The sequence below is a fragment of the Taeniopygia guttata genome, chromosome 20 (assembly GCF_048771995.1).
Source record: "Taeniopygia guttata chromosome 20, bTaeGut7.mat, whole genome shotgun sequence".
Lineage (NCBI taxonomy): Eukaryota > Metazoa > Chordata > Aves > Passeriformes > Estrildidae > Taeniopygia > Taeniopygia guttata.
Genome location: NC_133045.1, coordinates 6,125,373 through 6,141,330, shown reverse-complemented (window position 1 = coordinate 6,141,330; position 15,958 = coordinate 6,125,373). Strand labels below are relative to the sequence as shown.

Sequence of the window (15,958 nt, the reverse complement as noted above, 5' to 3'; positions counted from 1 at the left end):
AGTGTGCCCTGGGCAGCCCACGCAGGGCACGTGGGGATGTGCTGGCTGCTCTGTGGGCACCGGGGCTTCCTGCCCGAGCCTCTGCCTGCCACAGCCTCTGCTGTGCCCCCCATCACATGTCCTGTGGCTTCTGAGCTCCTATTCTCCCTCCCCTGCTCACCCCCACTAAATCCTTATCTCCTGCAGAGGAAGCTGCAGGAGATGTGCAGGGAGATTAGGAGATGCTGCTGAGAGGATGTGAGGACGAGACCTCCCCTCCTCCACCCCACAGACATCCACGTTAGGGCTGGAGCAGGGAGGCAGAGGTCCTGCCCAGACATGGCTTCTGCAGGGCACCGTGGCCTCTTCCCAGGCATCAGCCTCGTGCAGGTGGCCTTCAAGAGCTCTTGAACATCCTCTTGATGTGAGAATCAGAGGCAGCTGTGGGCTGGCAGCTGCCTGACCCGTTATCATCGGCACATCTCTCCCACTCCCCCTCAGCTGCAAGAAAATATGCGTCAAAAACCAAAGCTGATCCTCCAAGTGAGCAAAGCAGGATGCTGCTACCTCACAGCCTCTGCCCACAGCCAGTGGGGAGCTGAAGGAGACAGGCAGCAGATGGCAAATGCCAGGTGAGGGCTCCAGCAATACCGGAATGTGCTGGGGCTTCCTCTTGTCCTTCATGGAAATTTTGTCCTTGTGGAGCTGTGGGGTTTTGTACCAAATCCCAAGCTGGGCATCCAGGGCTGCTGGTGGTACCCAGTGCCACATTCAAGGCTGGCACCTCTGAGAGCCATGGACTTGTTGCACTGTCACCATACAGGACGCAGGAGCACATTTCCACCCCAAAGAGAGGCAGAGCTGCTCCAGCTGAGGCAAAGCCACAGTTTCTGCTTCCACAGACGCTGCTCTGAAGACGTTGGTGTCCCTGTCCCAGATGAACTCAGGCTGGTGGCAGCCAGCAGTGAGACCCTTCAGTCATTGCCCTGTCTGAGAGGCACAAAGTTCCACTGACTCAGCTGGAAAGGGGAAGCTCAGCACTGGTGCTCTGGACAGCCTTCCCAGGGAAGGCTCCCCAGTCCACCCCAAGGTGACCTTTCTGCTGCATGGCATGGCAGGTTCCATCCCCCTCAGCCCTGCCAAGGTAAGAAATTAAATGACCTTTAAGGAGCAAAATAAACTGGAGGGAGAACGGGATGAAGATCTGTGAGCACAGCTCCTGCCTCTGCCACTTTTCCTCCCTCCAGGGAAGATCTTAGAGCTGCAAGGAGAGCCAGAGGTGGGCAGGGACAGATTGATGAGGCAGCTCAATACATGCTGTGTGTCAGCATGGAAGAGGGTGAGAGGCTGAAGGAAGCTGCTCTCTGGGCAGGTCCTTCATGGAAGGGCTGAACAGGGAACCCTTCTGTGCAAAGTCTCAGCATGCCCCTCCTGGACCTTACAGGGTCACTGATGTCCCCAGACTCTCAGCCAGCCAGAGTGCTCACTGCCAGTGAGGGGATGGGGATGGGACCAAGCAGATTGGCAGAAACCAAGCAGGGCAGAAGGGCCGAGGTGGCAATCCAGCAGTTCTGAATGCACAGCTCACAGCCTGGCAGCTGGGAGCCTGGCAGGGCCACTGAGGAAACCCTGGCAGAGGTGGATCTGGGGACCTGAGTGTCCAACAGCAGCAAAATCTCCTTGGAGCATTTTGGGGATTTCTGCACTCAAGAAAGACACCTTCCCAACTTCCATGCCCAGGGGCCATGCCCTGTCACAAAGCAACTGAAGTGCCAGGACAGGGCACAAAGGCAAGGAGTGAAAACCAAATGACAGAAAAGATTTGTCACAGCGGCAGGAAATGTCAGTGATGTTTAAATGCTGTGACTCAGTTTTCATCCACCCCAGCAGTCGATGCAACCAAGTTCCCGTGACAGCGATTTACAGCAGAGATGCTTGCTGGCCAGAGCCCTCAGCTGGGATCTGCTGGCCAGAACCCCCAGCTGGGTTCTGCTGGCCAGAGCCCTCAGCTGGGCTCTGCTGCCCAGAATCCTCAGCTGGGCTCTGCTGGCCAGAGCCCTCAGCTGGGATCTGCTGGCCAGAGCCCTCAGCTGGGTTCTGCTGCCCAGAGCCCTCAGCTGGGTTCTGCTGGCCAGAGCCCTCAGCTGGGTTCTGCTGGCCAGAGCCCTCAGCTGGGTTCTGCTGGCCAGAGCCCTCAGTGGGCAGCAGGGAAGTGGCTTGTCCCTGTCCCTACCAGGGTTTGAACTCTGCAGTGTGAGAGCAACACTGGGAAGAGAAGGATGAGGATCCCAACTGCTGCTGAGCTGTTTGAGGTCACCACAGTGACCCCTCCCTATCCCATGCTCAACTCAAAAGCTGTTCTGAGACCAGCAGGGTTGAGTATTTGCCACAGCACAGATGTGAATTCCAGATGTGTGCCCTCCCCTCGATCTCCCTCTGTGCCACTGTCTGCAGAGAGGACCACGGGCTGGACCACCTCAACCACTAAATACAGAGGCACCTCCTCCTGTCACCTCCTCCTGTCACCTCCTCCTCCTTGGATTCTCCACCTGAGTCGCTTCTACCCACCCCACCACACACCAGACAGACAGAAAGTTATCAGAGCAGCTGCTGGAGAAATCAAACCTGTCCCAAAGTGGTTAGACATGGAAACAGTGACTCTCCTCTTCCCTTTCCACCAGATTTGCTCTATCTGCACTAACCCTGGTGGGACCTCCCTGAGCTGGTTTCACCTTCCAATGCCAAGGCAAGATTTTGGGGCATAACCAGCCAATGGCACTTCCTCACAGCACCATCCAACTGAGGATGTCCAGGCACTGAGCAGACACTGACAGCATTTTCAGTTTATGGGGGAGAAGCAGAAGCTCATGGTGATGTGTGAAACCACTTGGGACTGTTTTTTTTTAATGACCTCAGCTGGGATTTATTTGGCCCCCAGAACTGGAGACCTCTTCCTGTTTGTACCCAACATGTTCCATGTTTCATATCAAACCTGATGTATCAATGCTTCAAAAATTTCATTTCCTCACTTCTAGAGCTCTTCATAACGTGCCCCAGAGCCTGAGCTACTGGAGGTTACAGACAATAATCCAGCTAGCAGCAAGACCTTGAGAATAGGCACTACAGGACATGAGAGACATAGAAGAGGGAAAAAAAAACCAATAAAAATCAATTTCTGCTGCTTTGCTGGGACATAGAGACAAGCAGAGTCAGCTCCCCACTGCCCTGGCACTGCCTGGGGTCTGCTCTGGAATCAGTGACACAGCTTTTGGGTCTTCTGAAGCTGAGGAGGGCTGTGAGCTGGCAGGGATGAACAGGACAAGGACTGCAAGCTCAGGAGAGAAGGAGGGTATCCAGAGTGCCCTGGAAGCCTGGCAAGAGGAGCCAGAGATGGAGGAGTGATGTCTAAGGGCAAGTATCCAAGCACAGGAGCTCGGAGAGACGAGGCAGCAGGCTCTGTGCTCTGCTCTGATGAGCCAGGGGCACGAGAGCCTCACACCAAGAAGGACCTCGACAGGCAGTGTCCAAATGCTCAGCAAACAAACCCAGGCAGCCCCTGCCCCACCTGCTGCCAGCTGGGAAGCAGGTTTATGGGGCACAGATCTCCAGGGCAGGGAGCCAAGGGGGTGAAAGTCCTCTCGGACATTCCCTGCTCCCAGCACGGCCAAGCCCCACCTGCAGCCAGCCCCGCCTGACCTGGGCTGAGAATTACTCCACCTGAGGTGAGGAGGAGCAGCAGGAGGGATGAAGGATGCACTGGCACATGCAGGGGGGATGTCCTTTAATCGCCACACCATCAGCACTTCTGGGAGCAAGTAAACAGGAAAAGGACTCTCAGGCAGCTGTTGTGCCCAGCTCCCGGCAGAGCACAGCCTGCAGGGACAGCCCTCCTGGATGGGGGGATTTCCAGCTCCACGGGTGATGCCCAGAGGGAGCAGCATGGGATCCCAGGAGATCCCAGAGGGAATCAGAGGGGCTCCAGCAGATGGAGAGCAGGATAGCTGGAGCGGCTCCCAGAGTCAGGAGGCAGCAGAGCACCCACAGCGTGGCTGTGTGACCAGAGCACAGCAGCCCTCCTGCAGCCATCCCTCCTGTGGGATCCTGGCTGTGCAGGGGACACACCACACACCCAGCTCCTGGGGGATGGAGTTTGGAGCTAGCAGAAATGGCAACCTTTGTCCCCAAGATACTTCAGGCAGTAGGTCACTTCCCAAAGGACCACGACTGGGAAGGCAGGAGTCTTGCACACCCCTCCATATGGATAAAGGCTGGGGGTGGGCTGCAAACACAAGGCAGCACAGCTCTGGGATTCCATATGTTAAAGCAAGAAAAAAAAAAAAGAGTCACATTCCAAGAAAAAGAAAATAAATGTGTTTGTAATGTGTTGGGAAAAAGCACAACCTGTAAGTCACAGTCCTGCCCCTTCTGCTGTGGCTTTTGGCCATCCTTAAGGCCAGTGGGCAAACAGCTCAGCAGAACATCTCGCATCAGAGGAGAGCATGTGCTGGACCATGACCTTCCCTGGGATGATTTTAAACCAGCACCATGGGTTTGCCTGGCTCGGACAGCCAGGAACGCTCTGGGACACCCTACTGACAGCACAAGGAGGGACTGACCCAAACCTCAGAGCCACAAATGTTTAAAAACAGAAGGGAGGACCTGCAGAGGAAAACAAGGGAGAGGTCCATCCCAGATTCTGAAAGGCTTTCCATGGCTCCCCAGCCAGCCAAATTCAGGACCCCATATCAGGCTAAAGAGCCACCAGACCACAGGGACAGCAGAGATGGAACTAAAAAGCAGTCTGAAAATCACAGAGACTCAGAGTATGGGCTGGCAGCATCCTAAAGCTCTGCTGATTTGTACAGCCATAGCGTGGCCAGCTTCTGCTAGAGACATCAGCCCATGGCTGTTTGGGTGCTCCACAAGCCTGAATCCTCCTGCCACCCAGGGCATCAAGGTGTTCAACAGATGACAAGGACAGATCCAGAGCCAGCAAGGTACTCAGAGATAAGGACACCTGGGACAGGAGGCATGAGCCTGGCAGCTCAGAAGCAGACAGCCCTGGCCTAGAGTTCCAAGTGCTGGGGGAACTCCAGAAAGGCTGAAATTCTCAGAAATGAGGAAGTTTCTCATTGGAATCAGTGTCAAAAAGCTTTTTCCATCTAAAACAGCACTTTGTTCAAAATAAGAATACCCAAACCATTTAGAAGGAGAGATTTTTCCAGCACTGCAGAGTCCCTTGAGGAATGGCTGCTGTCACCATGTCCCTTCCTGAGGGCTCTCCCTGGTCTGGAACACACTCTCCCACCGTGGTCTGATGTAACACCTCCGCAGCAAAACCACGCTCGGCGGAACAGATGAGCAGGAAAAAGCCATGAGATCACCCAGGCAGCCTCCCCTGTGCAGGCAGGACACAGCCACTGCCAGGGATGGGCTGGGTGTTCAGCTGGTCACATATGGGGCAGCAGCAGCAGCCAGCACGACCAGGGGAGCTGAGGAGCCCTACAGGTTTCTGTGAGCATCCCCAGATGTCAGGCACCACACAGCTCTCTCCTTCAGCTGCTGTACATCTGTTGAACACCCAGAGCTGCTCTCTCCTTTTATCCCCCTCTAGACAGGTATCCCTCTAGTTCCAACACCCACTTGCCAAGCCTGTTTGGCCAAGGGCAAAGAGGGAGGATGTGGGAGGAACTTTCCAAAAGCATTGTAAAAACTTCAAAATTTTCTGATTTCTAGTGCCCTTAAACCTCAGAGAACACTAGAAAAGTAAAAAATTCTTCTCCACTGACTTCACCCATTTCCTTCTACTATATGGTGAGGCGCAGCCAATGGTTTATAACTCAGAGCTGCTCAGGTTTGCTGTGCTCAAAGGCCCACACCTCCTCACCACATGCTGCAAGTTCTTCCTGGGCTCCCCACACCCTCCTTCACTGTGAGCTTTACACTGGGTCTCGCAGAACCTGCAGCAGCTCAGGACAGGGACACAGCACAGGGGCTGGCTGCAGCCCTGCCAGCCCACACGGCTCCCAGAGCCACTGTCACACACCTCTGAGCCCAGAGCCACCAGCCCAGCTCTTGGCTGAGCCAGCATTCAGCACACACTGTCACTGCTGGCCTCTTCACCTACCAGTGTGGGGCTGGGGTGTTCCTGCAGGACAGCAACCACAGGCTGGTCTCAAAGCAGCTCACAGCTCCTGCCAGCCTGGATGAGAAGCTCAGCACAAACTGTCTGTCAAGCAACCCCAGCAGGATCCCAGTTCAGCAGAGATGGAGGAGTTGGACACACAATCAAACGTGTTCCACCTCCAGCAGCTTCTGAAGCTGCCATCCAGAGGCTGAGCTGCTGCAGCTCAAGAGAAGTTTGTGTGATGTAGCCAAAACTGTACGTGAGGGTCTGTTCTGAGAGCTCCTGCTCCATTCCAAGGGTTCCCAAGTTTTACATCCTGGCCAGGCTGCCCACCACAGCACACTTTGATGTGGGTCAGCTCCAAAAGGACACAACAGCCCCAGTGCTCTCTGGAGAGAAAGGTCCCAGCCCAAGAGCAGTGCCCAGGTTCCCAGGAACACAGAATTTACACCAAGTCTGCTCTCCTGGGCAGCTCACTGGCCAAGCCTGCCCTGCCATACACAGCACTCAGGGCTGGGGACTTTAGCACTGACTCAAGGCTGTGGAGCCTTTCCTCCTGTGTCTGCAATCTGCAAGATATGCAGGAGGTCACACGCCTGCTCTCAGGGGACAGGGACAGGCCATGGGCATGGCTGACAGTCAGCATGTCCTGGGGGTGTTCACAGGGCAGCCACTGCCATCAGATAAGGAGGCAGCAAACCTTTGAGATAAGGAGGACCATCCCCACCACCCCACTGTGCAGGCAAGGCAGCTCAAACAGAGCAGTGGAGAGATCCCAGACTGCGCTGGGCAGCTGCTGGCTCAGCTCCTCAGCATGGAAATGGGGCACACTGAAATCCTGTACAAAATCCCCCAGCAGAACAGCCCCCAGTGACGGGAGGTGACAGAGCTGAGCGTGGCACCTCTTGGCACACGCTCTGCAAGGCCAGATGTTCAGATCCAGCTCACTCGGGTGCTCCCGCTGCCACACATGGTGTCCAGCCATGGCAAGGAGAAAGCCAAGCCCTGAAAAACTCAGCCCCTTGATGTTGGTGAGAAATAATCAGTCCAAGACTTTGCAAAACCTCTCCAGCACATTCTAATTAGTGGGCTTGAACCCCATAAGCCAATTCCTTCCACGTGGCTAACTGGCAGAGGAAGGAACCAGATGGATGGATGACGTGGGTGCAGGTACTGGAGGAAAACACCAGCCAGCCAACTTCCAGCTGCTCTCCAGGTTGCAGAGAAGCTTTTGAGATGCCAATGGAGGAGGTGACATGTCCTACTGCATGGGGAGGGGTTTTCTAACCCGCTCCTCCTGGAAGATGCTACCAAGAGTAAAGCTGGGATGACAAAGGGATGTGAAGTGAGGGAAGAGGCTGTCTCAGTTTGGAGGTGAAGGCAGAGCAGAGCTCACTTGCTTTGTGGGTAGCATAAATGCCCTTGCTGGCAGGAAGGGGGGCACAAAAAACCTGCCCTCAAGAACTCCCACAGCAGAGTGTTGAAGCAGGGGAAGCTTCAACCATCCCGACAGTCACAAGCCACGCTCTCCCCTTCCCACCCCTGCTCCAGGCACCTCAGGGGGAGCTCCCTCCTCCCAGTCCTGCCACTGCAGGGGCTGCATCCTGCATCCATGGCTGGAGGAGCAGGAGGGGACCCTCCAGCGCAGGAGCCATCCTGCACCCCAAGAGGAGCTCACTCTGAAGTTATTTTATCCTTGAAAACCATTTCTGGCTCACTTGTTTCTTAAGAGCTTCAAGCTCCTCAGCTTAAGCAAATGGCCCCAAAAAAACATAATTAAAGAAGCTGTGCCCCAGTGGACTAATGAAAGAGGCTGGTGCTCGAAACGGCCCAGGCGAGTACGAGCCACACTTCAGAGCCACTTTGCATTAATATTTTACAGCTCATTTCTTTTCTTTTACACAGGCAATAGCTTTTCTCCACCTCCAAGGGACTGAGCTCATTTCACTGAAAGCAAGAATGCAACCAGGGTTTTTGTGAGGTAGTTTTTTTTTCCCCTCTCTCTCCCCTATAAAACAAACATCTGCTCCAAATTTTCAGCTCACTCTCTGAGCAAACTCTCTAAATTTTCTGACGTGTTTCAAGGCAAACTGTTCAATTTGAAGCTGGCCTATAACCCCCCAACATGAGAAGGTAAGAATGCAAGACCCTTTTTTATTAAAAATAAAGAATCAGTTAACACAGGAAGTTTAAAAAAAAAATAAATGCATGAAAGACAACTGACTTGAGGGATTAGCTCTACTTTGCTCTGTGTGCTTAACAAAAAGAATAGAAAATTACTAGCACTCCTCCTATTGTAGCAGCCAGGCCCTCTGCAGAGTTGATTAGCAAGAAAGCAATGAGTTGGTAATTAAACCTGGCTGGAACCCTATGAATAAAAACAAGTAGTAATTGAAAAAAAAAGCCCTTTTTTGGCACAAACCGGGATTGAGTTTTGCACAGTTTTGAAGAAGTACAGGAGAAGGAGGCAACTGCTTTGGAAAGGGAAAGGCTTTCTGCCCAGGGGAGCTTATCCCTCCTCCCCATCCCTCAGCTCAGGGAGATTCTCGAAACTCTGGCGAGAGCTGCAGAGCTCAGGGAGGAGCAGGTCCTGTCCAAGAGAAGAGGCTCTGGTGTGGCAGCCCAGCTGGCTGGAGCCCTGCTCACGGAGGGCAGAGTGGGGGACACACAGTGTCTTTATGCAGCGCTCACAAAGCGCTACACAAGGGTCACAAAGCGGGGCACGAGGAGAGGGCTGTCACACCAGCACGGGCTCTCTGCCCTCCGTCCCTGCCTCGTGGGCAGGCAAGGCTGGGCAGCTCCATGGTGGCCAGTGAGGCCAGCTGGTTACCTGTCCATCTGCAGCACATGTGGTGATGATCACAGAATCATTAGGGTAGGAAAAGTCCTCTGAGACCACCCAGTCCAACCATGAACCCAGCACTGCCAGGCCCACCACTGAGCCATGCCCCAGGTGCCACATCTCACAGGCTGCTCCCACCTCACTGCTGTCAGGAGATGCTGAAGCACAGAGAGCATTGTCCTCAAGTGCCAAAAGTTCCTTGCAGAGGCCAGTCAGACCCTGCTGGCTTCAGTAACTTGAAGTAAAGGTGGCACATCACCTCTGGGCACAGCAGCAAGGCAGAGGGAGGGAACTCAGACCCACAGCACCAGGCTGTTAAGGCACCAAAAGCAGAGAGGACAGGGGCTCCCTGGACCTCTCTCCAGCAGTGGGGTGATCTTCAGGCTGCTCAGGTTCTGCTCCCCTCTAAGCTCCACATCAGTGTGCACAGAAAGCCAAGCACCACCCAAAGGTTGTTTTCAAGGCAAAGAACTGAAGTTGCAGAGATCAGAAGTACTGACAGACCAGCCCCCGCAGATCCTGGGGCAGCAGCTGCTCCAAGACACCTCTGACAGTGATGGCAAAGCTCCAAAATGTGCACCACCACACCGAGGAACCCTCTCCTCCTGGCACACTGCAGCTTTAGCCCACGTGCAGCTGACCTCTGTCCCTCCATGCACTGCCCACCATGCAACAGGAGCTTCCCAAGCTGCAGCCACAGGGGCTGTGCTCTTCCCAACACTGTCAGCCATGGAACCAGGTCCCCCATCCTCCCCATCCCTCTCTGGGACAAACACACATCTCCTTTCTGCACAGCCCACCAGGAGCAGAGAAAGGGGCACAGATCCTCTGCCGCTGGTGTCCATGGAGACCTCACCAAGACATGGCCATCCCCACAGACATGCCCTGAGCCCAAAACCTCCATATGCAACATACCATGGATGTTCACCTGCTCTGAAATGGATAAAACCCCAGAATCATTCCTACTTAGACATTTAACATGCATCCAGAGCAGTCTAAAACTCCCTAGTGGTCTCCAGCTCTCAAAAAACACAAGAACATCCATTACTGACCCATGGACACAGCAATATTTGATCTCTAAGTCCCCAGACACCATTTGGAGAAGATGCTGCTCCATGGGAAGGAACACCTCACCCCCTGAGAGCTGGCTACTCTCCTCATAGTGCAAGTTGAGGCCAAACCAGAACCACCACAAAAAGTAAAACCCAGTCTCCCTACCAGCCCCAACCTACTGCTCCCTGTGCTGGCATGGCTTGTCTTCATGGGGAGAACTGGATCAGTCATTGCCCATGCCCTGCACTGAAAGGAATGAGCTCAACTCCAGATTATTCCCCCTCTGGTTCTCTGTTTCCCACCATGGCCGTGGCAATGTTGACCTCAAGGGGATGAGCCAGGAGGGGAATACCTTGAAGTGGAGCTGTCACACACCCAGCTTTTCCCAGGCATCCTCTTTCTGCCCAGAAAGCACATCCAGATAAAAATAGGGAAGCTGGCCAAGAACCTGGTACTGCTGGCCATCGATCCCATGGCTTTGCCTTGCCTGCCTAGAAACCCAGGCACTATTTGTGTACACAGGCTGGTATTTCCAGCTGAGCCCCACAGTTCTGTCCAGGAAGTGTTAAAGCAAAGCTCTGCTCCTCAGCCCTGTGAGCTCAGGGTGCTGGGTGACACCAGAGGAGGGGACTGAGGGCAGGGTGAGTTGCTCTGGTGAGAGAGGATGCCATGGGGAAAGCATCTGGCATCAGAGAGATGGGGCTGAAGATATAGCAGCTCTTCAGCCTGATGTCCTCTGTGTCCAGCAAGGCCCACCTGGCCACTTGGGACGGTCACACGAGGTGTGGGAACACCACGAGCACTGGGAGGCACACATGGGGAGCCCAGAGCCCAAAAACACCGGCCAGACACCTTGCCCTGTGGCACAGTAGAGAGGCCCCAACGAATTTTCCTCTGTGACATTAAAAGAAACACAATCATCTCGGTCCCTGGGACGCTCTCTTTGCTTTCACTGCTCTTGGATGTCTGCACAGCACAAGAATTCCTTGCAGCCGTGGCTTTATCATTGTCAGGCCCACAGTTCTGGCACAGAAACTGCAGTTCTCCAGATTTCCCCCAAAGGTTACAGGGACACACCCAGGTCTGTCCCCAGGAACAACCACCCTTGCAGACACCTCTGTCCCCCATGGGCACACGTGTTCTGTGGGCTCTGCCCAAGACCAGAATCTCCCCAGCAAGACCAACATTTGATCTGCCTGAGTTTGAGAACAACTCAAGCCCAGGGTCAATAAAATGCTGCTCTCTCCTCCCTCTCACACTGCCTCATCACTCCCACAGGCCGTTCTGAGAAAGAGATGGGGGAGCTTCACATCCTCAAGATGCTAAAGACTCCCTCCAGATCTGCCTGCAGACACCACAGGGCGGAAGGTAGAGGACTCGAAGGGTCTCAGGGCAAACCAAAGCCCCAGACTAGCATCCTGTGGACCTGCCACAGAGATGTGGCCACCATCTCCATGCCCTTTCCTCATCAAAGCCCCTTGTACTAACAGCATCCCAGCTTTCCATCCTGGACCAGCAGCACTTGCCAGGAGAGGTGACAAGCCCTCCCTGGCCTTGCTGGGCCTCTGTCACATCCCTCAGCGTGGGGAAGGCCAGTGCCACAGCCAGCACCAGCTCTCCCACCACTTGGCCTTCGTGCACGTCCCCTCTTCCTCATGTCCCACACAGAGCAGAGCCCCTGTCCTTGTGCCGGTGCACACAGGGGCAGGAAGGATAATTTAAGAAAACCTGGGAAACCAACACCAAGTTTAAGAGTGCAGAGCATGCCAGATCTCACCCCCTTCCCACCTTACACCCCTGCATAAGAAACCTGGTTTTACACTCAGGTTTCATCCTTTCCTCTGTCCTCCTCACCCCCATCCAGCACAGGAGGCTGGGGCTCACCTGACCCTGTGCCAGCACCCTCCGGCTGATGCGCAGAGGGCAACGGGGAAGAGGACGGGAACTACAGCACAATATTTTGGGTTGGTTTTCCTGCTGTTTAACCTTTTCCGTTTGGTCTCATCTGTTGCTCCGAGGTGCAACCGCAAAAGGGCTCACACTAATCCTGCCTCCTTCTGAGGTTCCCTACCGCCCTTAGGTGCTGCTCGCCAAGGCACCACCCGGGAAAACACCGCGTTTATCCCAGGGGAAGTCTGGTGCCGAACAGGGATGCGGAAAGTTGGGAGGCGGCGCTGGGCGGGATCAGCGGCGGTACCGGCCCGCGCATCCCCCGCGCATCCCCCGCGCACGGGGCGGTCGGGTCGGCCCCACGCTGGGACCCGCAGCCCTCTCCGCCCCCCAGGCTGCCCGCGGGGAGATGCCGGGCACGGAGAGCCTGGAGGTTCATTATTTTTATTTTATTTTATTATTTTGTCGTGCCCCCTCTCCTCGCCACCGAGCCCCTCGGCCGCCCCTCCCCGCCGGGCTCCGCCGCGCACTCACCGGCCCCCTCCACCTTCTCGGAGCCGCGGCTCCAGGTGACCTGCCGCGTCTCCAGCTTCACCTGGAAAGTTTTCCGCTCGGGTCGCTGCGACTTTTTGGAGTAGAAGAGGGTCATGACGGTGCCCACCTCCAAGCTGCGGCAGAGCTGCGCCGCCTCCGCCTCGCTGGGCGCCCCGGGGCCCGGGCCCGGCCCGGCCGCCATCGGCGCGGCGAACAAAGGGGAGCGGGAGCGCCCGAGCCCCGCCGCGCCCCGCGCCGCCGCCGCGGGAGGGAGCGGAGGAGGAGGAGGAGGAGAGCGAGGAGGAGGAGGAGCGAGGAAGGAGGAGGAGGAGGAGGAGGAGGGAGGGGAAGGGGCGGAGCGCTGCCGGCGCGGAGGGCGGGCGCGCAGCGTGCGGGAGCGCGCTCCCGGTGCTGCCGGTGCTACCGGTGCTCCCGGTGCTGCCGGCGCTCCCGGTGCTGCCGGTGCCGCCGGCGCTCCCGGTGCTGCCGGCGCTCCCGGTGCTGCCGGTGCCGCCGGTGCTGCCGGTGCTCCCGGTGCTGCGGCCCCGGGGCTCGGAGCATCCCCGCACAGCCCGGCCCCGTGCGGGGTGCGGGGTGCCAGTGCCACAGACCGCGCTGGGAACCGTGCGACCCTCCGCACCGTGGGGGACTTCTGGGGGAGCGGGGACTCTGCACCCCATGGCACCGGCACCCCTGGGGGATCAGGGACTCTGCACCCCATGGCACCCCTGGGGATCGGGGACTCTGCACCCCATGGCACCCCTGGGGATCAGGGATTCTGCACCCCATGGCACCCCCGGGGGATCGGGGACTCTGCACCCCATGGCACCCCTGGGGATCAGGGATTCTGCACCCCATGGCACCCCCGGGGGATCGGGGACTCTGCACCCCATGGCACCCCTGGGGATCAGGGATTCTCCACCCCATGGCACCCCCGGGGGATCGGGGACTCTGCACCCCGTGGCACCCTGGGGATCAGGGACTCTGCACCCCATGGCACCCTTGGGGATTGGGGGACTCTGCACCCCATGGCACCCCTGGGGATCAGGGACTCTGCACCCCATGGCACACCTCGGGGACCACCCTGCACCCCGCAGGTCCCCCGTGGGCCACACAGCCCACAGGATACCTTAGGGCCCCAGCACCCACAGCAGGGTTTTCGTGGGATCCTGGTGTGGCACGTGTGGAGTTCCAACACTGCATCCCACGGTGGCTTTTCCTGGGGACAGAGCCCTCTGTATGGCTGGCACCGTGGTGTGGCTTGTTGATGAAGCCAGGTCTGTGTTTGCTGTAGTTTCCTCCACACGGATCCCAGCTGGATCCGTGCTGGCATGGAAAACAGGACCGGGCTTGCAGGGTGGCCTGTGGCATCCCACTCCTGGGGGACCTGTAGGGAGCCGGGGGTCACTGGACACTCTCCAGCTGTTCTCTGGCCCCACAAAAAACCGGGGTTAAAGACCACACAAAAGCAGGGTTAGCAAGGGGATAAGTGGTTGAATTGGGAAGCGTTTCAGTGCAGTTTGCTCCATTCATGTGGTTAAAGCCTGTGATTTCCCTTTCTGTGTGCCTCTGACCTTCTTCCCCGTGCCCTCCTTTACATTAGGACACCCCATGGCACACGGTGCTCAGGCTTTCCCATTTATATGTATAAATGTAGAAATATGGGTTAATGCTTGGACCTGATGATCTTAGAGGTCTTTTCCAACTTTATTGATCCCATGATTTTTTTTCTTTTTTCCAAACCTCATGATGCTGTGAATACACACACGTACACACACAGTAGGAGCCCTATAAGGTCGTTTAGGATCCTACCTGGCTCTGGGCATCAAACAGGCAAGGTGAGAGTCTAAACCTGCCCTGACAGGAGTGAGCAGTGTATGACAGCACTGTAAGGATGCTGGGGATGTGCTGGGCTCAGCCAGAGCTGCTGGAGCCTGGGCTCGGTGCTGGCACAGCACTTTGGGCCTCATTCTCTCTGGGGTGAGCCGCCGGGGAAGTGGCTCCTGGCTTGTGTAATGGCCTCGCTTGGGACCGGCAGGAAACAGCCGGCTCCCAGTGGTCTTAAAATAGCTGAACATTATGGGCACACCCTTGTTTTTGAGGGCAAAACCTGGGAATGGAGCGCGGCCATCGAAGAAGCAGAACAGGTAACTCCCTTGTTCCCAAACACTGCCTGCTCCTGCTGATGGAGAGCACCTGGCAAGGTGTGTCCTCAGCTCGGAGCTCGGGGTGGCTGAGGCCAACACGTGGAGGATGTGGTTTACAATGAGCTGTTTGCAGTGGATATTTTTTATTTTCTAAGTTTGACTGATCATCTTTTAGCCTTGCATTAGCTCTCTGTCTCTAAGATGCTGCATGCCAAGGAATTCCTCTGTTTAATTTGACAGCAGAGGAAATTTGACAGCCCTTGTGTGCCTGCTGTCTGTCAGCCCCATTTGGTGGCCCCAGCTCCTGTACCAGCCAGGCTGTGAACAATCATCCCCGCCCCTCAGGGCAGCAAAAACTTCCATTATGTTCCTGTTTTGCTTTTGAAGAAATTCCCTGGACTGTGTTCATCATGTGGCTGTGGAAGCCTGCGGGTCCTGCAACCTCAGGAAAAAGGGGGATTTTCCCCTCGGAGTGGCCCCAGCATCTCCCCCTTCAGAGTTCCGAAGCACGGGATGCCATCCCCCATATCCTGCAGGATTCGTGGAGCAGCTGCATCCTCCCACCGGGAACAGGCCAAGGGCCAGGTGACCTCTGGCTTAAGGACAGCCCCAGGCGTGCTCAAAGCCCGGGGAAGAGAATCCAGGGACACAGCACTGCGATCCCACCCTACAGGCAAGTGCGGGGGTCCCTGCAGCCCAGCATCCCCCTGCCCAGTGTCTGCGAAGGGATGCATCCCTCTGCTGCCCGGGCACCAGCATTGACAGGAGGTGCCTGATATCCAACCGAAGCGGTGCAGTCCCTGGGAGAGATGCCTCTCTCCGGTTTTTTTCTTCATTCCTGCCTGCTCTGTGCTGGGTAAAGACACCACCAGCCGAGAAAATTACCGCGGGGGGAAGGAAGAGTTCCGTGGTGCTGCAGGGAGCGGGATGCGGGGCTGCCCGGGCTGGTGTTGGCAGAGCCGCCCGGGGCTCCGGGGATGCTGCGGGGATGCTGGTGCGGTGCCCGCCCCGTGCCGCACGCTGTCCGGGAGCCGGGCACAGCCGTGCCCTCAGGCTGCCTCCCCCACAGCCCCTGCCCCTTCCAGGCACTGTAAATCCCCTCTGGGTGACAGCCAGCACCCGGTGAGAAACCCACTGCAGCGCCGCGCTCCCGTCCCCGCTCCCCAGCGCTGCGCACGCACTTCTTTAATACCGCCTTCACCTGGTTTCAATTTTCAACCCTGCAATCATTAAGATTTCAAGGGGGATGGGGCTGCATCCTGCAGGGTTTTGCACCTCCCCTTGGCCGCCAGGCCCTGTGGTGCACAAGAACCAGTTCAAAGCTACATTTGTGTCCTCTCCCCGGCCGTGTCAGTGCTGCCTCAGTTTCCCTGGCTGCCAAACACG

General features: G+C 56.5%; 1 protein-coding gene across 4 annotated transcripts in view; it reads right to left on the bottom strand.

Moving 5' to 3' along the window:
• Window positions 1-12,715, bottom strand: part of PLCG1 (phospholipase C gamma 1) — a 40,733-nt gene extending 28,018 nt beyond the window's left edge. For all 4 annotated transcript variants that reach the window (XM_030288963.4, XM_030288965.4, XM_030288964.4 and 1 more), the window contains exon 1: window positions 12,426-12,715. In XM_030288963.4, the coding sequence (XP_030144823.2) occupies window positions 12,426-12,627 (202 nt within the window). In that variant the 5' untranslated portion in view covers window positions 12,628-12,715. The remainder of the gene's footprint in view (window positions 1-12,425) is intronic.
• Between the last annotated feature and the right edge of the window lie 3,243 nt (window positions 12,716-15,958).